Source organism: Peromyscus eremicus, chromosome 2, assembly GCF_949786415.1.
Source record: "Peromyscus eremicus chromosome 2, PerEre_H2_v1, whole genome shotgun sequence".
Taxonomy (NCBI): Eukaryota; Metazoa; Chordata; class Mammalia; order Rodentia; family Cricetidae; genus Peromyscus; species Peromyscus eremicus.
In genome coordinates, this window is record NC_081417.1 from 157,738,847 (window position 1) to 157,765,436 (window position 26,590).

General features: G+C 46.8%; 1 protein-coding gene across 1 annotated transcript; it reads right to left on the reverse strand.

The window, feature by feature from the left end:
* Positions 1-26,540, reverse strand: Nmnat1 (nicotinamide nucleotide adenylyltransferase 1). Its single transcript, XM_059255399.1, has 5 exons — positions 26,430-26,540; positions 6,721-6,885; positions 5,280-5,463; positions 2,142-2,284; positions 1-1,765 (listed from the first exon to the last, which is right to left on the reverse strand). Exons 2-5 carry the CDS (start codon positions 6,833-6,835, stop codon positions 1,353-1,355), a joined length of 855 nt encoding a protein of 284 aa, XP_059111382.1. The 5' UTR covers positions 6,836-6,885; positions 26,430-26,540; the 3' UTR covers positions 1-1,352.
* Positions 26,541-26,590: the final 50 nt, after the last annotated feature.

The window sequence follows — 26,590 nt, forward strand, 5'->3', positions numbered from 1 at the left end:
AATGGTTAAAAGTATGAACGTTCTTCACCTTTATTTATTTATTTGTTTGTTTGTTTTTTGAGACAGGATTTCTCTATAGCCTCCCTAGTGCTGGGACTAAAGGTGTGTGCCATTACTGCCCTGCTCTCTGTGGTTTTCTCAGAGGCACTGTGACATTATCTTTGCAGTTGTCCCCAAAGTTACAAAGATGATGATGGGTCAGCAACAAAGCTTTGCTGAGAAACCACTCAAGGCAGAGCCTGGCCCACCCCCTGCCTCCAAAGGTGGGCATCGAGCAGCTACACCTGGGCAAAGCTTTACCAGCTATTCTCTTTATCTCATGTGGAGGTCAGCGACCTTCTGGGAATGGGTTCTCCCTAGCTACTACGTGGGTCCTGGGGCTTGAACTGAGGGTGCAAGACTTGGCAGCAGGTACCTGTGTCCGCTGAGCCATTCCACCATTGATCAGCCATGCTGATGTGGAGCAGTGAGAACTGCTGTATGTTCTGACTTCTTCCAGGTGTGCCCACTACTTTCATTTTGCAAAGCTGGAGGACCACTGGTTACTGGTGCATTTTACAGGATCACTTATTTCATTTAGTTAGGGACAGGTCTCCAGCATCCCTTGATGGTCTCACACTTGCTGGTTGTCAAGAATGATGCTGAACTTTTGATCCTTCTGCTTCCGTCCTCCAAGTAGTTGGAGTACAGGTGTGTACTGCTGTGCCCAGTTACGTGGTATTTTAACCCAGGGCCTCAGACTTGTTGGTCAAGTGCTCTACCAACTGAGCTACATCCCCAGCCAAGGTCATGGTTTAAAGAATTCCTTCGTCTATCCTGGATAAAGATGGCTGGCAGCAAGCCCAAACAGCACTTTAGTTCTCCTGGGGTCAAAGCGATTCTCCTGCCTTAGCTCCTGGAGCAGTGGGGGTTACAGGTGTGCATCACTGACCTGACTAAAGTAAGACTGTTCTTCCTTCTGTGTGTGGGTATTTTCCTGCGTGTATGTCTATGTAGCATGCATGTGCCTGGAGTGCTCAGAGACCAGAGAGGGCATCAGATCCCCTGAAACTGAAGTTACAGACCATTGTGAACTGCCATGTGGGTGCTGGGAACTGAATCTGTGTCCCCTGGAAGAGCACTGAGTGTCTTAACCTCTCCAGCCTCTAAAGGGGAGATTTTGAATGGATTTACTCTTTTTTTTAATGGCCTTATTTAAAACATTCATCTTAGCAACTGATCTTAATTTCCTGTTGGTTTTTAATCAAACCTTTAAACTTCAGTTTATGAAACAGGATGGCGATTCCTTCCCTGAGCTACTAACACTGGGTCATTTTGAATTTCCACAAAGGCATCTGATGTCATGCATAGAATCATGCTGTGGAATTGTGCTTAGCCTCAGCGATGTTCCTCTGCAGAGGAGCCAGAATGACCCCAACATTCCTGTCTTCACTCTCAGAGCTGTACAAATCATGCTTTTCAATGTACTCTTGGACAAGGTCCGGTACCAAGTATCGGATGCTCTGGCCCCTTCTGAGAGCTCTCCGGATCTTGGTGGATGAGATGTCGTTGGTGATCCATTCATCCACCAGGTGGATGTTGCTCTGATGTCTCCACAGCACATCGGACTCGTAGATGAATTTCTGAGCATCACTGCCAGTCCGAGTGATACATATGAGCCCGTAGTTGGCCACAATTTGCGTGATGTCCTCTATCTTCCACAAGTTGGGGACACTGAAGGACTCCAGTAAATCTGCCCCACACAGCAATTTCACCCTGGGCACACCTTGAAGGAAAAACCACACAGAGCTTCAGAGTTTGTTTTCTTTTTTCTTTTTCCAAGACAGGGTTTCTCTCTGTAACAGTCCTAACTGTCCTGGAACTCACTCTGTAGACCAGGTTTGCCTCAAACTCAGAGATCTGCTTCCCAAGTGCTAGGGTTAAAGGTGTGTACCACCAACAACTGGTGGGCTCGTTTTCTTAATAATCACCCATATTAAAGTGGCTGTGCATGTGCATGAATGCAAGGTAAGTAGATCTGCTCTTTTACCCCAGAACCAATCTCTCCATCCTACAATCAGGAACCCAGCAGGTATGGAATAAGAAATAAACCTGCTGTGGAGTCTGAGCAACCTTTGGGGTCCTGGTCAAACACCACGAACCTGTTGGTTTGGGCTCTTGGGGCTTCTTTGGACTAGAATCCTGCTTTTGTTCAGCCCACTTCCTCTTCCGCCCAGGCCTGTCCAGCACAGGAGAGCTTTGTGGGTGATCACAGCTGCCAGCTGCCAGCTTCTCCTGATGGTGTCTACAAAATGACAACACAAAAGAATGTTCCTTAGGGGGCTGGAGAAATGGCTCAGTGGTTAAGAGCACTGGCTGTTCTTCCAGAGGACCCAGGTTCAATTCCAAGCACCCACATGGCAGCTCACAACTGTCCAGTTCCAGGGGATCCAACACTCTTACACAGTCATACATGTACACAAAACACAAATGTACATTAAATAAAAAGATAAAATTTAAAAAAAGAATGTGATGTCAGAGTGCTCTCTGAAGTATTCTTGTGAATGTTGTGTGTGCTGCAACAGTGAGAGTTAATAGTAATTATTTATTCCTTTCCACAACTCTGACCCAATCTTCTCAAGTTCTCACGTTAGGAGAAGTATTGGCCTAGCAACGGAGAGGAAAACGGAGAGGCCAGAGCTGCAGGTCCTCCTGGAGCAGGGTTCCTGACCTTCATCAACTGACGGAGAGAGGACGCACCACTGTTGGCTCTATCAGGCGTTGTCAGCCTCCCCCCGGGAGAGGAGCTGATTAAACTGTCCAGTCTTTTAGCTTATGTTCAACAGAACCGGGATTTGAACCCAGCAGTCTGGTCCAGACCTGGCCTACACCCTTGACCGCGACAGACCAGGGCCTGATCTTGCAATGAAGAAGCACATGGCAAGGACAGGGACTGGGAGGGCAGGTGGCTGAGGCCTTCAAAGAAGCAGCACTGCAGGATCTGGGCCGGCAGCAGAGGTTCAGTACTTACGTCACTGCGAAGCTACCCTAGCAATAGGGACCGCACCCCAAACCCAGCAGTGGGCCCTTCATGCCCTAATCCCTTCTCCTGCTCAAGAGCCAAACTGAATGTGCAGGAGGTGTAGTAAGTTGCCATGGAGCCAGAGAGGGACGAGTGAAACAAGAGCATGGCCTACAGGGGAGAGTTTTGACCATCAGCGGGGACACTGTTTTCCTGTTAACCCTAAAAAGGGAGTCCAGACAGCAGCCACCTTCTGCTCAATGCCCTGTCCAACCCTAACATTAGCCAGAGACCTCATGGAAACTTCCAGTGTAGCTGAGATTCTGTAGGTAAGACCATGGGGGGAGTCCTGGGAGAAAGATGCCACTGTCACCCTGCAGCACCCTCCATGACCCACAGCTCAGGTCCTCCTCTGACTTCAAGGGCCACTCCGCTGCCGTCTCCAGTCTCTTTAATGTGTGGATCTCAGCATCCCAGCATACTGCACTCAAAGTGCCCAGAGTGGCTTCTGTGTCCTACTCTGACCCCTTCCTGTCCAGCAAGTCTGGAGGACTGAGAATCCTAAGAACAGGCATTAGACAGGGTCTTCAGAAAGCCCCTTAATCCACTCTCAATATTATGAAGAGACGGTTAGACACTGCCTCCTTCCCTGGACTGCCTTCATAGGTCTGAGCACAGAGGTCTGGAGAGCCTCCTGTGTGCCCCTGGAAGCAGCACACACGGTTGGGCTGGACCCTGGGCAAGCACTGCCTGACACTCCTCCTTATTAAATATGACAAAGCCAGACAGTGGTGCTGTACACCTTTAATCCCAGAGCTCAGGAGGTAGAGGCAGGCGGATCTCAGTGAGTTTGAGGCCAGCCTGGTCTACAGAGCAAGTTCCAGGACAGCCAGAGCTGTTAATACAGAGAAACCCTATGTTGAAAAGCCAAAAATAAAGAAAAGAAAAAAAAAAAGAAAAAGAAAAGAAAAAGAGAGAGAGAGAGAGAGAGAGAGAGAGAGAGAGAGAGAGAGAGAGAGAGAGTGCACACTGTTGGGAGAGGGATGTGGGGGCAGAGGAGCCTCTTCAGAACAGTCAGCACACTTCCCTGAGCAAATCCTAAGAACAAAGAAAAGTTCAGACATTTATAAGTTTGGGGGTTTGGGGGTGGGCTGGCAGGAATTTTCACATCTTCTGGTTTAATTTAACACGATGTAAGTGACAAAGAGCACGGAAGAGCCAGATCCTAAGTTGAGAACTGTCAGGTCACATCTCAGCCTGCTTATGAACCCTGCCCCAGAGATGCTGCAGGAGTCTTGACTTCATGTCCTCAGGCTGTGGCCCCGGCCTTTTTAAGTAATCATTATCTTTTATGGGTAGGCCTATGCTCTAACCTCCTCTTTAAGCCATTCCCTTCCCTCTTCCACACCTAAGAAGACTGATCACCACAATCTCCTTGAGGAACTCTGTCTTTCTCCCTTCAGGCAGGAAGGCCAGACCGGTTTCCTTTATTCTCTGACAGAGTTATCTCTGAAGAACAAATGTGTCAATATCTCACCTCATGCTTAAAGATGCAAAGGCTTGCTGGGCGGTGGTGGCGCATGCCTTTAATCCCAGCACTCAGGAGGCAGAGGCAGGCGGATCTCTGTGAGTTCGAGGCCAGGCTGGGCTACAGACTGAGTTCCAGGACAGGCGCAAAGCTACACAGAGAAAGCCTGTCTCGAAAAACCAAAAAGAATAACCAAAAAAAAAAAAAAAAAAAAGCAAAGGCTTAGTTAGGCTCTGCATCCCGTGGTAGCCTTTTGTAGGAAAGTGCAGCCTTGATGTGTGGTCTGAATAAGAATGGTCCCCACAGGCTCATGTATCTAAGTGCTTCTTCACTAGGGACTGGCACTTTGAAAGGATCAGAACGGTTAGAAGGTGTGGCCTTGTTGGTGGAAGTATGTCATGGGAGTGGGTTTTAGGTTTCAAAAGCCCATGCCAAGGCCTGTGTCTCTCTCAGCCTGCTGATGAGAATGTAGCTCTCAGTTACTGCTCCAGCACACTGTCTGCCTCCATGCTCCCTGCCAGGATGATAATGGACTGAACCTCTGAAACCGTAAGCCAGCCCCCAGTAAAATGCTTCCTCTTATAAGCATTGCCTTGTCGTGGTGTCTCTTCACAGCAACAGAGCAGTGACTAAGACCCTTGGTGACAACCTCAGACCTGTCAATCAGAGGCAGGAGAACAGAAAACATGGCAACGGGAACAACCCCGCCCCCTTCCCTTGAACCAATGATGTGGACTGTGCCACAGTTACCTGAGCACCTTCACAGTCTCCACCCACTCCTTCTGAAGACTTTCCCACGTGTCCACTTCCACCCAGTGGGAATTCTTGGTGGCAAGTTCTGCCATGATAATCCGGTGGTGGGCAGGGATGAGGCCTTTCTTCTTGTACGCATCGCCAACAGGTGAAATTATACCTTTGATAACTCTGTATTTTCCTGGATTAAAGAGTTGGCTTGATATTAGGAATAACAAACCAGACTTTATGGACAGGAAATATGACCGATACTATTTTATAGTTACAATTTCCACCTCTCTCTCTCTCTCTCTCTCTCTCTCTCTCTCTCTCTCTCTCTCTCTCTCTCTCTCTCCCTCTCTCTTTTAAACAAAGAGTCAAATTTAGTAGCTAACTGAAACTGTGGTAAGACTGATAATCTGAGTTCAATCCCCAGGATACCCATGGTGAAAGGAAAGGAAAGAACAGACTTTTTCCTCTGCTGACCTCCTCATGTATACCATGTCACACACAACACCCGCACATGTAAATAATACAGTTTTTTAAATTAGAAAAGAAACTGTAATAACAGATTTTAAAAGTTATCATTTAAAGTATTTTAAGTGTACAATTCTATACTGTTGAGCACATGCACGCTGTTACACAACCTTCACAACTCTCACTTTCTCCAACTAATGCCCTACACACCCCTTACACACTCACTCTGGGTAAGTATGCCAACATGGCTTACACTTAAAGTTCTTGTTGGTCAGAATTCCAATCAGAATTGCTGAGTTCCCTTGTGAAAAGCCTGAATCAATCTGCACTGTTACCTACAGCAGATGCAAGGATCCGTCTCTCCTCACCTCGGCGCTTGACAGCACCAAGCAAGCATGTTCCTGGCAGTGTCTGCTCAGCCCTGCCCTTTCTTATGTTATTCATACCTCCTCCTCCTCCCCCTCCTCCTCCTCCTCTTTTTCCCCCTGACACAAGGTCTCACTGTGTAGTCATGGCTGTCCAGGAACTAGACCAGGCTGGTCTGGAACTCACAAAGATCCACCTACCTCAGACTTCCAAGTGCTGACAGTTGGGATTAAAGACATGCACCACCACACCCGGCCATATTCACACCTCCTTGCTGCACTCTTTGCAACAAGCACTTCTACCTGCTGAGCTACCTTGCTGGCCCCGTTAACTTTTTTTTGGTTAAATCTCTATGCCAGGAAACAGAGCAACATGCTGTGTCCATGATCAGGCATTCACACCGAAACAGTCAAGTGTCTCTAGCTATTTTTGTTTTGTTTTTGAGACAGGGTTTCTTTGTGTAGCCGTGGCTGTCCTAGAACTCGCTCTGAGCATCAGACTGGCCTCAGACTCACATAGATCTGCCTGCCTCTGCCTCCTGAGTGCTGGGGTTAAAGGCGTGCGCCACCACCAAGCTTTGCCTCTAGTCTTAAGCTACCTAGGTTATTGTTCCTACCTGTTGCATTCACGTAGTCCTTGGCCAGCTCAAAGAGTCTGAGGTGCATGTTGGTAATTGGATTAAAAGAACCGCAGGCCAGGAGAACCACTTCTGTCTTCTCGGATGTGTCCATGGTCAGAAGTTGGAGTTGTTGATCTAAGTGGAAACCTCTGACACCATTGTCTACAAAGGAAAAAGGAAGCAAGCTCATTTATAGATCTCTTGACATCCGCCCGGGTTCTCCCTGCAAACAGGTGGGCACAATCTTGGCTTCACTGATTGAGATGAACTGTAAACCGGCTTCACTTTCTACCCTTTGTTTGGATAAGTGTGCAGTTCCGACCAAGTAGAGTGGGATAGAACTCTCTATTCCTTATGATTCGATTTGCCCAAAAGAATATGGCAGAAAAGATAGCATGTTAGTCCTGAGCCTAGCACTTACAGGCTATTATATCATAGAGTTTTCTGCTGTTATAGTAACATACAATAACGTGCTAGAGGATACATGTCTCTAACTCCAGAGAGGGACACAGGAGGAGACAGCAACAAAGTCTCACAGGCCAAGTTGGCCTAAAACCGGCTATGAAGCCAAAGATACCTTTGAACTCCTGATCTTCTTGCCTTCACATCCCAAGTGCTGGGATTACAGGTGTGCCACCATGACTGGCTAAAGCTGGGTACATTTTAAAGAAAAGAGATTCCACAGGCCTAAGAACATAGACCAGCATCCTGGCTGTGTCACAACATGGTGGAGAAAGAGAAAGCAAACCAGTCCTGTTCAGAAAGGGCCAAGCCTATGGTGTGGGCTAACGTTGAAACAAGGTGCACACCTTTAATCTCAGCACTCAGGAGGCAGAGGCAGGTGGATCTCTGAGTTTGAGGCCAGCCTGGTCTACAGAGCAAGTTCTAGGACAGCCAGAACTACACAGAGAAACCCTATCTCAAAAAAGACCAACCAACCAACAAAAGAAAACAAAAAACCTGTTCTTCTGAGAACCAATTTACCCTCTCTCTCTTTTTTTTTTTCCGAGACAGGGTTTCTCTGTGTAGTTTTGGTGCCTGTCCTGGATCTCGCTCTGTAGACCCAATTTACCCTCTTGACCTCCTTGCTTTCCACTAGGCACTCCTCCTGAAGGAGCCACCGCAGCCGGGCCACACTGGACACCAAGCTTTCAGCACATGGACTTCTGAGGAAACACTCAGACAACACCTCAACTTACAGCAGAGACGTCCCTGTCTTCTGCTGCGGCCTCTACCATGAAAACAAGCCCCTGCCAGACTGCTGGGCCATGACAGCTGCACCCACCTGCTGTGGGATGGTCTGTATGTCAAGTGTATTGCTGATTGGTCAATAAATAAATCACTGATTGGCCAGTGGCTAGGCAGGAAGTGTAGGCGGGACAAGATGGAGAATAAAGCTGGGAAGTGGAAGGCTGAGTCAGAGAGACACTGCCAGCCGCTAAGATGAGAAACAGCATGTGAAGATGCCGGTAAGCCACGAGCCACGTGGCAAGGTATAGATTTATAGAAATGGATTAATTTAAGCTATAAGAACAGTTAGCAAGAAGCCTGCCACGGCCATACAGTTTGTAACCAATATAAGTCTCTGTGTTTACTTGGTTGGGTTCGAGCGTCTGTGGGACTGGCGGGTGACAAAGATTTGTCCTGCCTGTGGGCCAGGAAGGAAAACTCTAGCTACACCCACCACCCTGGTGCTGCTAAGACAGCTGACCTCTCAAGAGGTGGCTGCAGCCATAGAGGCTAGCCAAGCTACAGCCAGGCCACAGCCAGGCCACAGCCAAGCCACAGCCAGGCCACAGCCAGGCCACAGCCAAGCTACAGCCAGGCCACAGCCAAGCCACAGCCAGGCCACAGCCAGGCCACAGCCAAGCTACAGCCAGGCCACAGCCAAGCCACAGCCAGGCCACAGCCAGGCCACAGCCAAGATGCCGATTCCCACAGCAAGCCCAGGTGACACCAGAAGCTCATGATCAGCAAACCCACAGGTGATCCTGAGTCACAAGCAGAAGTGAATATTTACTGATGGATGTCACTCAGGTTTTGTGATAGAGAGAATTTTATTAAAGTAATTTACAGGGCTGGGGATCTAGCCAAGTGACAGAACACTTGCCTAACATATATATGAGATGTTCAATTCCCCGCATAGCAAACGAGCAAACAAACAAACAAGGTAATTTATATAGTTCTTGAAAAAACAAGAGAAGCAGCAATGATGTCGTCAGTGGGAATGGGGGTAAGAATGCCTGAGGCCCTCAAACCAAACAGTCCCCTGGAGTTCCAGCTGCTTGGGGTGGGGTGGGAGAGTGGGGGTGTGGGGAGGTAGGAGGAGGGTGAGGCAAGGATCTGAGAGGACCTGGACTAAAGACCAAGATTTCATCTCAAAAAATCTTCCCAATCTCCTGTCCTCAAAAAACAAAAACAATAACACAAAACAAACAAAAAAACACCAGGGACTGGGAGACGGTTTCGTCAGTAAAGTCTTAAGTGCTTTTCCGTTCTGCAAACATGAGGACCTGAATTTGTTCCCCAGAACCACATAAAAAAGCCAGGCACAGACTGGAGGGTGTCAAGGCATCTCTGGCTAGCCAGTCTCTCCAAATCCAAAAGTTCCAGGTTCAAAGCAGAGCCAGTATAGTTCAATCAACAGGCTCTAAGTTCTGTGTGAGACCCTATTTCAAAAGCTAAGGTGGACAGCTATTGAGGATGACTCTGAAAGGAAAAAATCAGTAGCCATCTTGAGAGACACCCCCCCACACACACACACAAAGGTATTTGCTGGCCAGCAGTTTTAGAATTGATGGTAAGTTGAACTTATGGGAAGATAAGGCTGAAACAATAAATCTATGTATCCTGGACTTGGCAAAACAAGATATGGGGAGTAATGGGCTCAACTGACCAGAAGTTGACCTCAGAGGAGAGTAGGACTGGAACAATAAATCTGAATGTGTATATCTTGGGTTCAACAAAAGCAGGACATAGGGAGTAAAAATTATGTCTCTGTAGATACCCTGCATCCTGTTAGCCATCAGTAACCACATGCTTATAGTGCAGCCAGTAACTTCAAAGAACTACCTCACCCCTAGCCCCCTCGTCCAATCCCAAGCTGCATGTAAACCTTTCCTATATAAACCCCTTCAAGTGAGGGCTCGGGGACATCCTCCTCCACACGCTGTGTTGAATGTTGGACGCAGACCAAGCCCGAGCTTGCTTGTTATCAATAAACCCCTTTGTGTTTTGCATTGGATATTGGCTCTGTGGTGGTCTTGCAACTTGGGCACAACACCACCACATACTTACTCTGGCTTCCACATGCACATACATACATACATGTGCACCTTCACACACACACACATTCTGACCAACCAATAAAACCAAACAACAGGGAAACTCCTAAATGTGGACAGAAAATTAGGAATAGTCATTGATATTTAGTATACTGTTAAATGAGTTGAGGGCTGGGGCTATAGCTCAGTGTTGAGTGCTTGCCTCAAATGCAGGTACAGGATGCCCTAGGTTCATTCCCCAGTAGTATTCTTCCCCTCCACCCTCAAAGAGAGAGAGAGAGAGAGAGAGAGAGAGAGAGAGAGAGAGAGAGAGAGAGAGAGAAGAATGAGCTGAACAGGAAGGATTTCAATGCCCCACTTCTCACTCTTCATCACAAAACCAGGGTTCCCTAACTCTGTCCCTTCTAGTGTTACCCCTATCCACTTCCCAGACGATGCACCTGCTGGAGAGCTGGGAGAAACAGAAGGGCCAGAAGTTCAAGGCCAGCCTGGGCTATAGGAGACCCTGTCTCAAAACAAGGCAACATCTCCATAGATCTGTGGCCTAGGGAACTGGGATATCTGCCAGCCCTGGGCATGCCCAAGTCAGGTTCTAGACACTATGCCCCAAGGGAGAGCGGAGCGGAAGGAAGGTAAGGCTAAGAGCATGCTGTGGAGAGTCAGGGAGCTGCCTGGGGTCTAGAGACAGAGACGGAACAAAATGCTCCCAGCCCCACCCTGTGCGGGGGATGAGCTCAGGTTTCCTTCCCCTTGGTGACTGAGGAGGCTGGTGGAAGCTGATCTCTCAGCGCACAGGAGGCTCTCTTCGTCCTTTGTCACATTGAGGACCTGTCTCAGATATCCATCCTGGCTTTACCAATTCAGCCATCTCAGCTAGACTCTTGACCCCCCAAGGCACAGAAGGGTTAAGTTACAGTGAGCTCCTACCTCGTGGCCTGTCCCAACATGACGGTGACCGATGGGTGTGGAATCTCAGGCAGAACTGTTCAGATCGCCACCGGACCAGTGTCGCCATGATTCATTTTTGTGTGGTCCACACAGCCTATCACCTGCACTGCTGGCTGCCGAGGTCACATCGGCTCAGGCTGTAAGTGTTCCTCCCCAGCACACTGAGTCAGAAGGTTCACTGCTTCTGGGGCAGTTCTTCAAGTTTAACTAAAAATTTACTTCTAAATCGCCCATCTTTTGAGTTTTAAAGACACCGTGATGGGAACATTAATGTAACATCTTGGAAGCATTAACTACAACTACAGCTGTCTCAAAGAGTACTGTGACTCTACTGGGCTCTCCTTGTCCCATTTCCGGATGCTCAGTCTAAAACCATGTTGACCCACTGTTAAATGACCTACCCATCAGACTACCTCTCACAACCGCCCTCTAAATGGATGCTATTTCTTTCAAACTAGTAACTTTAAGCATGAGCCTATATCTTGTTCTGATGCTGCTACAGGTGTTTTAAATAGTGTAGATTTTGAAGGTATCTATTCTTTAGAGCACCTTCATTTGAAGGTGCAATAATTGTTTTCTATGAATATCCTAAAGACATCTGGCCCTAAACCCTACTGATAAAAGAAACAATTAAAGTGAGAACAGCCAGTTGGGGAGGAGATGGACTATAATTTAACAATTAATGTTTGCAGCAGCTAGCAGTGATTCCCATCTGGTCTGCAGGCTGTGGTAAGCAGGCTACCTCCATTGATCGGTCACACTCAGTGTGGTTCCACCAACTGTAGGCAACGCTAACAGAGGTGTAGGCGAGGATCCTAATTGTTTCGCTTACTGCTGCTGTTTGTCCTTGTCAAATTTTCTGAACCCTGGTTTCTGCATTTTTAAAATGGGGACCCAAGTCTTGGTAACATGTACCTCTAGTCCCAGTGCTTGGCAAGATGAAGCAGGAGGATTGCTTTAGCACAGGAGTTCAAGAAGAACCTGGGGAATGTAGTAAGACTTAGTCTTTAAAAAAAAGTGTGTGCATTCATGTGCTTGTGTGGTGGTGCTTTCTTTAACCCCAGCACTCAGAAGGCAGGAGCAGGAATGAGTTCAAGGCCAGCCTGGTCTATGTAGCGAGTTTCTGGCCATAAAGATATGTAGTGAGGCCTTATTGTAAAAAAAAAAAAAAAAAAAAGGAAAAGAAAATGGCAAGGGGGAGTACATAGTCCTTATCTTATAGAATTTTGTGAATATTAAATAAGATAATAAGTATGATATTCAATATATCTATCCAATTTTAAATATTAACTTTTTGTTTTTCTATTTATGCTTACTTTCAGTTAATACTTCTTACTATTTGTGTGTTGTTTCATAACATTAACTTAATTACGGTAAAGGGATCAAGGTCCTACAGATTTCCTAACGAGCTGAATAATGGCAGCTAGTAACTTTTTGCTTAGGTATTAACAGGTACATTTCACTGGAGAGTGGAGTGCATGGCAGTTCACTTCCACCTGGTTTAATTAGCATGAAACAGAACTTGAATTTGGTTCCTTGAAGTCCTAAAGGTGTACCTCCCTGTCCCTGTGCCGTGCAGCCAGGTGGCGGTGTTCCTGTTTGGGGTCGGCACCCTGACACTCCAGTTCTATGTGCTGCTAAGGTGAGTCTCGGCCCAGGCAGGCCTCACCTGTGGAGTGGTGCGGGGTGGTGCGGGTGCCCCCTGGGGTTCCTGCTACACGCTTAGGTGCTGCTGCCCCTTGCCTCTGCTCCTGTTACTGGTAGCAGTCGAGTCCACCTCTTTGCATTCTTGAAAACCTCACTGGAGTGAAGGTTGCAGAGATTTGGACAGATTAAGTTTAACTTTTAACAAATATTTACTTACAGTATAAGAAGTCATTAAATGAGAGATGGTGAGGCACCAGTGTCACCACTCATGGGTTTCCTAGAGGTCAGTCCCAAGGATCTAAGTGTTGGCTAATGTCTGCAAGGCTGAGGGCAAGGCAGACACAATCAATCAATCAATCAACTGGATTCCAAACTGATGTGCCATTCATATTCAATGCTAACAGCTAAAGCTGTTAGAGACCGTCCACTAACAACTGTGGAGGCTAGAGACCGTCCACTGACTGTGGAGACTAGAGACCGTCCACTGACTGTGGAGACTAGAGACCGTCCACTGACTGTGGAGACTAGAGACCGTCCACTAACAGCTGTGGAGACTAGAGACTGTCCACTGACTGTGGAGGGTAGAGACCGTCCACTAACAGCTGTGGAGACTAGAGACCGTCCACTGACTGTGGAGGCTAGAGACCGTCCACTAACAACTGTGGATGCTAGAGACCGTCCACTGACTGTGGAGACTAGAGACTGTCCACTAACAACTGTGGAGACTAGAGACCGTCCACTAACAACTGTGGATGCTAGAGACCGTCCACTGACTGTGGAGGCTAGAGACCGTCCACTAACAACTGTGGAGACTAGAGACCGTCCACTGACTGTGGAGACTAGAGACCGTCCACTAACAACTGTGGAGGGTAGAGACCGTCCACTAACAACTGTGGAGGGTAGAGACCGTCCACTAACAACTGTGGAGGGTAGAGACCGTCCACTGACTGTGGAGACTAGAGACCGTCCACTGACTGTGGAGACTAGAGACCGTCCACTGACTGTGGAGACTAGAGACCGTCCACTAACAACTGTGGAGGGTAGAGACCGTCCACTAACAACTGTGGAGGGTAGAGACCGTCCACTAACAACTGTGGAGGGTAGAGACCGTCCACTAACAACTGTGGAGGGTAGAGACCGTCCACTGACTGTGGAGACTAGAGACCGTCCACTGAATGTGGAGACTAGAGACCGTCCACTGACTGTGGGGACTAGAGACCGTCCACTGACTGTGGGGACTAGAGACCGTCCACTAACAACTGTGGAGACTAGAGACCGTCCACTAACAACTGTGGAGACTAGAGACCGTCCACTAACAACTGTGGAGACTAGAGACCGTCCACTGACTGTGGAGACTAGAGACCATCCACTGACTGTGGGGACTAGAGACCGTCCACTAACAACTGTGGAGACTAGAGACCGTCCACTAACAACTGTGGAGACTAGAGACCGTCCACTGACTGTGGAAGGTAGAGACCGTCCACTAACAACTGTGGAGACTAGAGACCGTCCACTAACAACTGAGGAGGCTAGAGACCGTCCACTAACAACTGTGGAGGAGGCTAGAGACCGTCCACTGACAACTATCATGGAGGAAGCAAAGCAAACACAATCTAGTTGCTTAAAATAAAGAGTCACAATCTTAAAAATGTGGAAATTCTACAAAAATCTGAAACCTGAGAATCCATTGACTTGACAGGGATACAAAGAGAAGGCATGAGCTGGTGGTAATTCCACAATGCAAGTCTACCAGAGGAGGTTTGTACACAATACAGCGCAATTCTTTACTCCCAACGGTCAGAATGTCTACAAAGTATTTTTGCCAAACCATCAAATGAGGAATAGAAAGCTAAGCATTATTTCCTAGTTTCGATTAATGGTATTCATTATCAAGCTGCCAGGAGTCAAGATGAAGCCATTGTCAGAGTAGAGTTAGACATGAAGGGAGCTCCTGAAGCACCTCAGACACAGAGGTTCTGTAGTGATGAAGGGTACCAGCCTGTGAATTGCTTTTCAGGCCCAGATCCTCCCGGTACTGCAGTCAGCCTCTCCTGGCCAACCTGGTTGGTAGTATCATCTTCACCTTCTTCACCCTGGGTAGGTGTGCGGCTGCCTGTAAGTACTCAGCAGGTGTCTATTATTTGATAAAGTGGCTAAGACAAGGTTTCTGCTCTATAGACATTCACAGACTGGCACACAAGAAAAAAAAATCACATTGAAAACTTTGATGGTTGGCTGGGCTGCAGATCAATGGTAGAATGTTCGCTTAGCATGTAGGATGACCTGGGTTTGATTGGCACTATCATTAAAAATAAAACAAAACTTTAAATGACGAGAATCTTTTAAACTTCTTGAGTAGCAACCCTCATAGTTATCCTACAATTAGAATGTGAAACTGAGGCTAAGTCTAGTAAAACAAATTGCTTTTTCTCCTTCCTTCCCCCTCCTCATTATTTGGGGGGTGCGGTGTTAGTTTCTTGAGATGGATGGTTTTGCATTCACCGTGTATGGCTAGGCTCAAACTCATGGTAATCTTCCTGCCCCTCGACCTTCAATGCTGGGATTACATGCATGGGCCACCATGCCTGAACTGTAACAGTCTATATAGTTACAAGAAAGTTCTGGGCCGGGCGGTGGTGGCCCAAGCCTTTAATCCCAGCACTTGGGAGGCAGAGGCAGGCGGATCTCTGTGAATTCCAGCCTGGTCTACAGAGTGAGATCCAGGACAGTCACCAAAGCTACACAAAGAAACTCTGTCTCAAAAAAAAAAAAAAAAAGAAAGAAAGAAAGAAAGAAAGAAAGAAAGAAAGAAAGAAAGAAAGAAAGAAAGAAATTTCTGGATTTAGTTATTCATTCAGTTAATAGTGCTGGGCCACCAAGCTGGCTCAGCAGGTAAAGGTACTTGCTGGGTAGGCCTGGCAACCTGAGTTCTATTCCAGGAATCCATGGGAAAAATAGAAGGAGAGAACAGACTGTGGTGATATATTGTGTGCCCTAATAAACTTTGCCTGAAGATCAGAGAACAGAACAAGTCACTAGATTAAACATGGAGGCCAGGCAGTGGTGGTACACACCTTTAATCCTAACACTTGGGGAGGCAGAGATTGGTCTGGATCTCTGCGAGTTCAAAGCCACCCTGGACTACATGAGATTGGCTCAGTCTAGGAGAGAAACAGCTAGGCAGTGGTGACACACACCTTTAATCTCAGCACTTGAGATCTCATGCCTCTGCTACCAGTATTTGGGAAGCACACACACCTTTAATCCCAGCACCAGGAAGGAAGTAATATGGCTGGGCAGAGAAAGGTATATAAGGTGTGAGAAGACAGAAATTAAGCTCTTTTCGGCTGAACCCCTTTAGGCTGAGGAGAGGGAGGAAAGAAGACTGTGAGCTTGAGCTAGCCTGGGCTACAATAAGAGTCTGTTCCAAGACACAAAAACAAAACAACGAAAAGGAGCATGTCTCTGAGCCAACGACACCTAACCAGCACTGACTGCATCCTGTCCTTCCAGGTCTCGTGGTACTGCTCACTCAGATGGAGCCGGCCCCGCAGGCTCTGAGGGCAACCTTCTCTGTGTTCGGTGCCGGGTCCTTTGGTGAAGGAGTGTGCACAGTGCTGTTGACCGTCTTGGCATCAGATTGTGTATGTTTTTTCCTTCTTTCTTTCTTTTTTTTAACATTAATTTATCTATGTGTATGATTACATGCATGCCACAATATTTGAAGGGGGCCAGAGGACAACTTGTGGGTTCCAGGTCTCTTCTTCTTCTTCTTTTTTTTTTTTTTTTTTTTTTTTAATGTGCATTGGTGTTTTGCCATGAACTGGAGTTACAGACAGTTGTGAGCTGCCATGTGGGTGCTGGGAATTGAACCCAGGTCCTTGGAAGAGCATTCACTGCTCCTAACCACTGAGCCATCTCTCCAGCACCACTTCCTCTATCTTTTATGTGGGCTCTAGGGATCAAATTCAGGCTACCAGGCTCTGCAGCAAACATTTACCCAGTGAACCATCTCTTTTTTCTTTCGGTTTTTCAAGTCAGGGTTTCTCTGTATAGCCCTGGCTGTTCTGAAACTCATTTTGTAGACCAGACTGGCCTCGAACTCACAGAGATCTGCCTGCCTCTGCCTCCTGAGTGCTGGGATTTAAGGTGTGCACTACCACCACCTGGCTTTGTTTTTAAGAATTTTAAAACATGCTGGGAGGTGGTGGTGCTCGCCTTTAATCCCAGCACTTGGGAGGCAGAGCCAGGCAGATCTCTGTGAGTTCGAGGCCAGCCTGGTCTACAGAGCAAGCTCCAGGACAGGAACCAAAACTACACAGAGAAACCCTGTCTCAAAAAACCAAAAGAATTTTAAAACGCTCGTCTTACTCTGAAAGCTTGGTTACAAACAGACAACCATCACTTTTCAATATTTACTATCTACTTGTGCAGAAGACAGAAATACACAGACATGGGATTCCTAGTGAGATGCACAGTGCAGTTACTTTAGGAAAGTCACAACGGCTCTAGGAGCCAGAGGGAGAGCTCAGTTGGTAAAGTGTTTGCCTCTCATATTGGAGGACCTGAATTTGATCCTCAGAACACACATGAAAATGCTTGGTGTGGTGGTACACACTTATAATTCCAGTGTTGGGGAGGTGAAGACAAGCAGACCCCCAGGCTTAAGGGCTGCCAGCCTTGTCTGACAGCATGAGGCCCTGTCTCAAAGGAGGCAGACAGCATTCCTGAGGATACCTGAGGTATCCCCCTGCCTCTACATGCAGTACACACTTGCACAAACATGTACACCTTCATGCATACATGAATATGTGCACATGTGCACAAAAAAGAAGAAACTTTTTTTTTTTTTTTAACCAAGAGCCCCTGCAATGGGGTCTCTTTTCTTTTTTTTTTTTTTTTTTTAAAGATTTATTTATTATGTATACAGTATGCCTGCAGGCCAGAAGAGGGCACCAGATCTCATCACAGATGGTTGTGAGCCACCATGTGGTTGCTGGGAATTGAACTCAGGACCTCTGGAAGAGCAGTCAGTGCTCTTAACCTCTGAGCTATCTCTCCAGCCCCCGAAACTATTTTTTAAAGGAGTATGGGTTGTAGTTCATTGGTGGAAAACATGCTTAGTATGTATGAGACCCGGGTTCCATGCCAGCACGTTCCTAAAACCATCCCACGTGACATTTTGGTTGTTGTTGGTGGTAGTCTTGTTGTTTTGTTTGTTGTTGCTTGTTTTTTTGATACAGTCTCTCTTTGTAGCCTTGGCTGGACTAGAACTCAGAAACCCACCTCTGTCTCCAGTGTGCTGAGATGAAAGGTTTGCGTCACCACACTCAGCCTGAGATTTTTCTTATTGTGGGTAAATTCTACTTTAGAATTTTATCTTTAAAAAATTTCAAAAAGTGTATCACTATTGTGTGTGTTTGTGATGTCTATTTGGAAACATATGCCATGGGAAGCATGTGGAGGTCCAAAGATAACTCTGTAGAGTAAATGTTCCCTTCCACCATGCAGTATTAAACTCGGGTCATCAGGTTTGGTGGTGAATGCCTTTACCCATTGTTTAGTTAGGTTTTCTATTGCTGTGAAGAGACACCATGACCATGGCAACTCTTGCAACAGGAAGTTGACTGGACACTGGGGAGTCTCCTGAGCATAGGAGATCTCAAAGCCCACCCCTATAGTGACACACTTCCTCCAACAAGGCCATACCCACTCCATCAAAGCCACAATTCCTAACAGTGCCACTCCCTAGGAGATTATGGGGCAAATTATATTCAAACTACCTACTATACCACTAAGCCATCTCGCTGGCCCTAAAAACATTTTTTGATAAATATTAAAGACAATAAATGTTACAAGACTACTGTAGTCATGTGCCCATGACTGTAGAACTTGGGAGGCAGAGGAAGCAGATTGCAAGTTCTGGGTCAGCCTGGGCTATAGAAACACTAAATCAAAACCCGAACAGAGCAGGGCAGTGGTGGTGCATGCCTTTAATCCCAACACTCAGAAGGTAGAGGTAGGCAGATCACTTGGGTTTTTGTCCAGCCTGGTCTACAGAGTGAGTTTCAGGTCAGCCAGAGCTACATAGTGATACCCTGTCTTGAAAAACAACAACAACAAAAAGCCAAACAAAACCCAAACCCAACACCACTGGCGCAATAACAAAGGCGTTCCTGACAGTGCTTTTTGCTTCTCACACAGGAGAGAACCACCCCTGAACTTTACTATTTATCTGTGCTGTTGTCAGTGGGCAACCTGATATCCACGGGTAAGTAAAAACACTTCCCAAGTTCCCATCCGTGTCAGATGCTTGCAGACCCCTCAAGAGAAGACACTGCTTAGCTAAGAAAGCTCAGCATGTTGTGAGGAGGCCTGGCTCCTGCTGCAGGACCCTCCGAGACAACAGAGTTCTACAGGAATGGGAGGCTTGGCGTGAGATATGAAGCTTCCTGGGGATGTAGCTCAGCGGGGAGAGTGCTGGCCCAGCACAGCAGCGGTCCTGGGCTCAGTCACCAGCACTGCCTATGCCCAGGTGGTGGCACACAGCTGGTAATTCCAGACACTCCTGAGGTGACAGCAGGAGGAGCAGTAATTCAAGCAGTTCCTGGCCCACCTGAGACACAAGACACTCTGCACTCAGGAAGCAGACGCAGGTGGATCTCCGTGAGTCTGAGGCTAGCCTGGTCTACATAGTAAGTTGCAGGAACTATACAAAGAGAAACCCTGTCTCAAAGACAGATCTTTTCCCAGCAGCACTGGTTAGCTGCACAGGACTAGTTCTCTCAACATTCTATCATCATGGACAGAGGAGGGGCCTGGAAGGCCCCATCCTCCCTGAGCAGCTATAGGCAGTTGATGGTTGCTGGTGGAGGGAGTCAGATTTCTCACTGGTGTAACCCCTGGTAAGGTGCTCTTACTCCCCCACCACACACACAGGAACCTTAATTAAAGCCTCTGGGCCACAGAGAACAAAAGGAGACCTGGGGGTGGGAGGGTTTTGATGAGGGGAGGGACAAGAGGCTACTGTTGGAATATGACCAACAAGCGTTTTATATATGTGGCCCCCATGTGTATGAACTTTTGAAGGAATAATTTTTCCAGTGTAGCACTTTTATCGATTATTTGTGAATTTCACACCATGCACCCCATCACACTGACTTCCCAGTCCTCCCAGGTCCACCCTTCCCACCCTTGTGACCTTCCCCCAAAAGAGAAGAGAAGAAAAAAAATATACCAAGTCCAATCTGTGTTGCCCTTATACTCACTGGAGCATGGTCACATTCGCAGTGGCCACCCCTTAGAGAAAACAGAGTCCTTCCCCACCCCTGCCAGAAGCCACCAACTGTGGGGAGCCAAGCGTCAGCATCCCTCTCACAAGTTTTAAGAGTTCTTTTCAATGGCTTCCTGTTCAGGCTTCTTTTGGGGGGGGGGGAAGAGAGGTCCTCACAGAAGCCTTCTGTGTCTCTTATTCTCAACTATGAGTCTGCAATCATCCACACCAGTGCAAAAGAAGCTCCCGTGAAAAGCAATCGGGTTTTTTTTAAAAGCCCCGCCCCCCAGGTCCGCCCCGCCCCCTAGTTCCTCCCCGCCCCCCAGTTCCGCTCCACCTTAATTAGACCCTGCACTTTGTCCTGCAGTGCTTTTCTCTGGCATGGGGCTCATCTGGCTGTCCAAAGTGACCTGTCCAAGGCCAGATGCAAAGCCAACAGTCTGAGGCTAGCCCATAGGTCCTGCTGGTCTCCTGCCTCAGTTACAGCCTGGGTCAACTGAGCCTGCCCCAGCAGCTTGGCCACTACCATCAGGCATCTCAAAGACTATCTCCTAGCTGCCACTTCTGCATGAAATGTCAGCTGCGCACCATGGCCACAATAGGAAGCATGCCAAGACCAGCCATTGTGGAAGGAAGTTGCTCATTTAAACATGAATGAGCACTGAAGAAGCAAGAAATGAATTAATTTGTCAAGTGACGTCACAGGATTGCCATCACCAACAAATTCATGCAAAGGAGGAGTGAGGGTCTTCACAACTCTCAAGATTGTTGCTCTGGCTTCTATAAACCTCAGTTTCCTGTCCAGAGAAGCTAGGATCTGAGCTGATGTCGGCCACAGAATGTAAGCATGGATGAAAGAAGGGAAATCGCCTATTTCAGAACCAGCCTCGTAAGGACTCAGCGACTCAAACATTCATCTCCCAAGATCAATTTACTGATTCTTCACATTGTGGGAAATTTTGGATAAAGAGACTCTCTTTATGGATTACAACAATCTTTCATATCATTACAGCCAATTACTTTGTAGCAAGTGTCTGAGTTTCATTCTGTTGCTCTGACAAAACACTGACCAAAAGCGACTCGGGAGGAAAAGCTCGTTTGCCTTCTATTCCCAGGTCAGTCCATCAGTGAAGGACTCAAGTCTGAACCTGAAGTAGAGACTTCTGATGCTGCTTGCTGGCTTCCTTACATAGCCAAGACCACCTGGCAGGGAATGGTGTTGCCCATGCCGGGAATGGTGTTGCCCAATGTGGGGCCCCTTCTCCATCAAAGCACAGGACAGTCTCCCACAGACACACCCACAGGCCAATCCAATCCAGACAATTCTTCCATCAAGTCATTCCTTTTCGAGGACTTTAAGCTATGGCAATTAACAGTTAAAGCTGACAATGAACTTTTACCACTTTTCAACTTGGCACATCACTTTAAACCATAACCTTTCAATTTCTTGTCCCCAAAGTCTCATGTTAATATTATAATACAAAGAATAGGCCAACTGCTAAAATTCTCAGTCTTTAAAATTTTCAATACTTTTAAAATTCTAAGTCTCTTTGAAAGTTTTCTTTCTTTCTTTTTCTTTTTTTTTTTGGTTTGGTTTTTGAGACGGATTTTACTGGGTAGCCCTGGCTGTCCTGGAACTCACTCTGTAGACCAGGCTGGCCTTGAACTCACAGAGACCTGTCTGCCTCTGCCTCCCTAGTGCTGGTATTAAAGTCATGCACCACTGCTGCTTGGCTCAATACAATAGCTTTTATGCCATTAAAACAAAAAAACAAAAAAACAAAAACCTCATAGAAGACCTCAGACATTGCCAAGTTCAGCTACTAGCTTGAGTATAGTCTTGGCCCCTCTGGACTACAACTCCATGTAATGACCCTGAGGAAATACTTTCCTATTTGTCCCAATGAAGCCCAGAAAATTTCACATCAATGTCATTGATCTCTTACTAACTGTGGCTGTTTGGCCCCAGCTGACCAGTACTACAGATTCTTAACAGAAAACATAAAGGTGGCACATGCCTTTAATCCCAGTACTTGGGAGGCAGAGGAAGGCAGAGCTCTGTGAGTTTGAGGATAGCCTGGTCTACAGAGTGAAAGCAAGAGTGAGGGCTGGGCTACACAGAGAAACCTTGTCTAAAAAAAAAAAAAAAAAAAAAAAAAAAAAAAAAAAAAAAAAAAAAAAAAGAAGCCGGGTGGTGGTGGTGCATGCCTTTAACCCCAGCACTCGGGAGGCAGAGCCAGGCGGATCTCTGTGAGTTCGAAGCCAGCCTGGTCTACAAAGTGAGTTCCAGGAAAGGCACAAAGCTACACAGAGAAACCCTGTCTCGAAAAACCAAAAGGAAAGAAAGAAAACATCACACAAATGGCCCTGATACTCTTTTCTTCCCTCTGAAACTTCACAAGCCAGACCATCGCTGTCTGCATTTTGCTCAGTAATAATGTCTAAGTTCTCCTAAAAACAGCCCATTAAGTTCCCATGATCAAATCTCGCACACTGAGTGAAAGGATCCAGACATGAGTATACGCTGTTGGAGTCCACTTATAAGAAGTCCTATCTGGGTCATGATACATATTTATATAATGACAGAAGGTGACTCGGTGGTTACCTAGGGTGAGTTGGGAGTGTTGAGCACTGGAGAAGACATCTTCGGGATTCTTACTTGTGGCATCCCCATTCTCTTTCCTGTACCTGTCTTAGAATGACAATACAGCGACTCATTCTCCTTGAATGTGTCTATTTCAATTAGGCTTATATTACTATAATAATGATGCTGAACATGATAATAACAATAGCAACATTCACGGACTTATTCCTACATGTCGAGCATCTCCTATGAACTCATGGAATCCTGACAACACAATGAGGTGGGACTCTCTCCAAACACACCATCTTTACATATGAAGACACTGGGGCTTAGAGGGGTTGATTAACTTGCCCAGGATCTGACAAGTGGAGTAACACTGTTAATTCTAAAAGTCGAAGCTCTTACCCATCATGCAAGATTTACAAGATATCTGTTAGTGGACATAGAAAAGAGGCCCAGGACTAGGGATATACAGGACTTCCCTGGCATTCAGGAGGCTCTGAGTTCAACCCCTGGCACTCTATAAATAGGATGGGTAGTAAACCTTGGGAGGTGGAAGCAGAAGAATCAGGAGTTCAATGTCATTACATATCGAGTTCAAGGCCAAGAGGGGCTACATGAAGACTCTGTCTCAAAAAATGAGTGAAATAGGGCTGGAGAGATGGCTCAGCGGTTCAGAGCACTGCCTGCTCTTCCTGAAGTCCTGAGTTCAATTCCCAGCAACCACATGTTGGCTCACAAATATCTGTAACGAGATCTAGTGCCCTCTTCTGGCCTGCAGACAGAACACTGTATACATAATAAATAAATCTTTAAAAAAAATGAGTGAAATATATAATTAAATCCAACATGAGCATCAGGTATATAGAACATTAGGCTTAGGTGTGAGGCTCTTGGTTCAACCCCCGACACCTCATAAATTAATAAAGGTGGCCCAAGAGTACAGAAAGCCTTTGGCTTGTGGTCCTTCCCACTACGCACATTCCATCTGCCCCAGCATAGCTCCCTATACTAAGTCCAAGCCGAAGTCCCCTAAACTCCTCCTATCAAGCTCTGCATTTATTTAGCTTCCCAACTAGGATTCCCACTTCTGAGTGACTATCTTAACACATCACTCCTCCTTCCTGCCTCAAGGTCATTAACTCTACACAAGAACCCAAAGGCATGCCAGAAGATTCAGCACTTAATTGCAGAGTCCTGACCCAGAGGAAGCAACTGCAGTGCACAGATGGCAGGACCTTTCCTCCACAGCTAAGACTGCACACACTAACACCAGCAACCATGCCTGAAAGGAACACTGTATCATAGCAAAACTAAGGAAGGAGCCTTAGTCACTTAGAGTGGCCACACACTCTTTAATCCTGCCTAGGAGACAAAGGCAGGCGGATTCCAGTGAGTTCAAGGCTAGCCTGGTCTACACAGAGAGTTCCAGGCAGTGAGACTCTGTCTCAAAATCAATCAATCAAACAAACAAACAAACAAAACTACAAAAGTACACTGTGAACAAGAGTCCATTCAGCAAATCCTTCAAACGGTTGAGTAGTCCAGGCTTGCTCCTTCGCTTGCTTTGTTTGTGAGACAGAGCCTTGCTGTGAAGTCCTGGCTGGCCTGGAACTCCTTTTTGCTTGTTTAACATTAACTTTATTTGTCTCTGATAGGGAGGACAAGCAAACCCACATGGGCCATGATTCCAAGCCCTAATTCATTACCAGAGCTAAGTAAAACTGTCTCTTCCATCTCCTGTTAGCACTATATGGAATGTGCTTTTTTTCCTTATCCTGTTTTCTTACAAGGACAAAACTCCCAGATGTATAGTGGTGACATCCTGTCCCTCAAGAGCAATTGGCCACTTTCCTGTGTTTACATTAGAAAAAAATTTCGGAGAATTGTCATCCATATGACTACTAGAAAAAAAAAATCCAAACCACTTGAGTAACATTCAAAAGGACCTTGTTTCTCTACGCCTTACCCCATAGTTCTGGGGACAGAACCCAGGATCAAGCACATGGCAATACACCCTCCATCACTGAACTATGACCCTAGCCCAAGGCTATTCTTTTTTATGGCAACCTGAATCTATCTATCTATCTATCTATCTATCTATCTCTCTCTCTCTCTCTCTCTCTCTCTCTCTCTCTCTCTCTCTCTGAGACAAGGTCTCACTATGTAGCTCTGGCTATCCTAGAGCTCACTCTATAGACCAGGCTGGCCTTGAACTCACAGATATCTGCCTGTCTCTGACTCCTGAGTGCTGGGATTAAAGACGTGCATCACAGTGCCTGACTCTGAATCTGTCACTACTTCTTCTTCTTCTTCTTCTTCTACTTTTTCTTCTTCTTCTTCTTCTTTTCTTCCTTCTTCTTCATCATCATCTTCTCCTCCTCCTTTTTTTTTTTTTAAATAAGGACTCATGTAGCTTAGGCTGTCCTGGAACTCCTGGTCGTCTGGCCTTAGCATCCCAAGCACTGGAATTACAGTTGTGGACTACTGAACTCATTTGTTTGTTTTTTGAGAGAGGGTTTCTCTGTGTAGCTTTGGAGCCTGTCCTGGAACTCTCTCTGTAGACCAGGCTGGCCTTAAACTCACAGAGATCCACCTGCCTCTGCTGGGATCAAAGGCTTGCGCCAACCACTGCCTGGCTATTGTACTCATTTTTAATTTATGTTGTTTGGTTGGATTTTGTTTGTTTTAAGACTGGGTTTCAGTCAGCAGTGGTGTCCCATGCCTTTAATCCCAGCATTTGGGAGGTAGAGGCAGGCAGATCTCTGTGATTTTGAGGCCAGCCTGGTCTACAAAGTGAGTTCCAGGACAGCCAGGACTGATACATAGAGAACCGCCCCCACCCCCACCCCCAAAGACAGGGTTTCATGTTCCTAGGCTGTTCTAGAACTCATTTTGGAGCCTCTACCTCAGAGTGTACCACCATTCCCAGCTTATGTGGTGCTGGCGATTAAACCCAGGGCTTTATGCGACGGAGCTACAACTGAGCTTTATCTCCAGCCCCATGAATCTCACTTACTGGTGGCCGCCTCCTCCTCCTCTCTCTCCCCTTCCAATTTCAGCTTTTGGCTGAAAAGTTCCCACAACTTAGGCTTCCGTTCTAGTAGAACGAAGTTCCCTCACACTCACTGTTGCATTCCAACTAAGAAGTTAGCACACATTCACACATCAAAAATTAGAGATAACTGCATCAACACAACAGGCACACAGTCTTGACTTGGAAGCATTTTTGCAAATAGGCTGACAGTTGGATAGAAAAGCCGTTTCAAAATTGCAACTGCAAACAATAGCAACAACAACAAAGAAAAAAATAAGCAACAATAAAAACGAGGCAAAGGGGCTGCAGCAATACACCCCTTAGAGCGTTATGATAATTCAAACTTGAAGTTTGTACTGATGGAATGAAATGCAAATTTTAATACTGTCTTTGAACGAAGTTTACCACAAAACCCGATGGCCTGTGGATCTCTGTACTGCCTCTTCAGGAAGAAGAAATCACCCCCAAAGTTTTTCCATTCAGTTCCCGGGTAACGTTTCAAGTCCATTCAGCAGATATTTTCCTAGTTCTCAAAGGGTTTGACAAACCACTTTCAGGAAAGTGGATCTGATCTTTCCCAGATTTGGAAAGAACTTAGGAGAAAAGGAAAAGTCCTTCACAAAAGCCTGTTTCTTCCCTATTGCCTCTTACCCACGCCCCTCAAAGCGCATGGGCGTCGGCTCTCAACACACCTCTACTGAGGGTCTCCACGTGAATTGACAGGCACCAAGGCTACAGGAAATATTACTAACTTTTTGGTTCCGAGAACGAAGTAAAGGGCAAGAGTTGACTATGAAGACCCGGCTTCAGGGGCCGTTACAAAGGACTCTAAAGGCCCAGTCACTGTGCATTCCCCCTTGCTTGGCACAAGAAGGGGCACTGGGCTAACGCTCCCAAAGGCGGGTATCCTAGGGCCGAGTGCGGGGTGCTTACCAGGCCCTGAAGGCCAAACGGACCCAGTCCTCCAGCAGACAACCTCGGCCCGGAAGCCAGCGTAGGGAACACCGCGGCCGCGCTTTCATTGGTTCCATGCAGCCGGAAGTGCGTGCGTCTAGCGGAAGTACTCCTCCGGCATGGTCCGCCCGGTCGAGGCT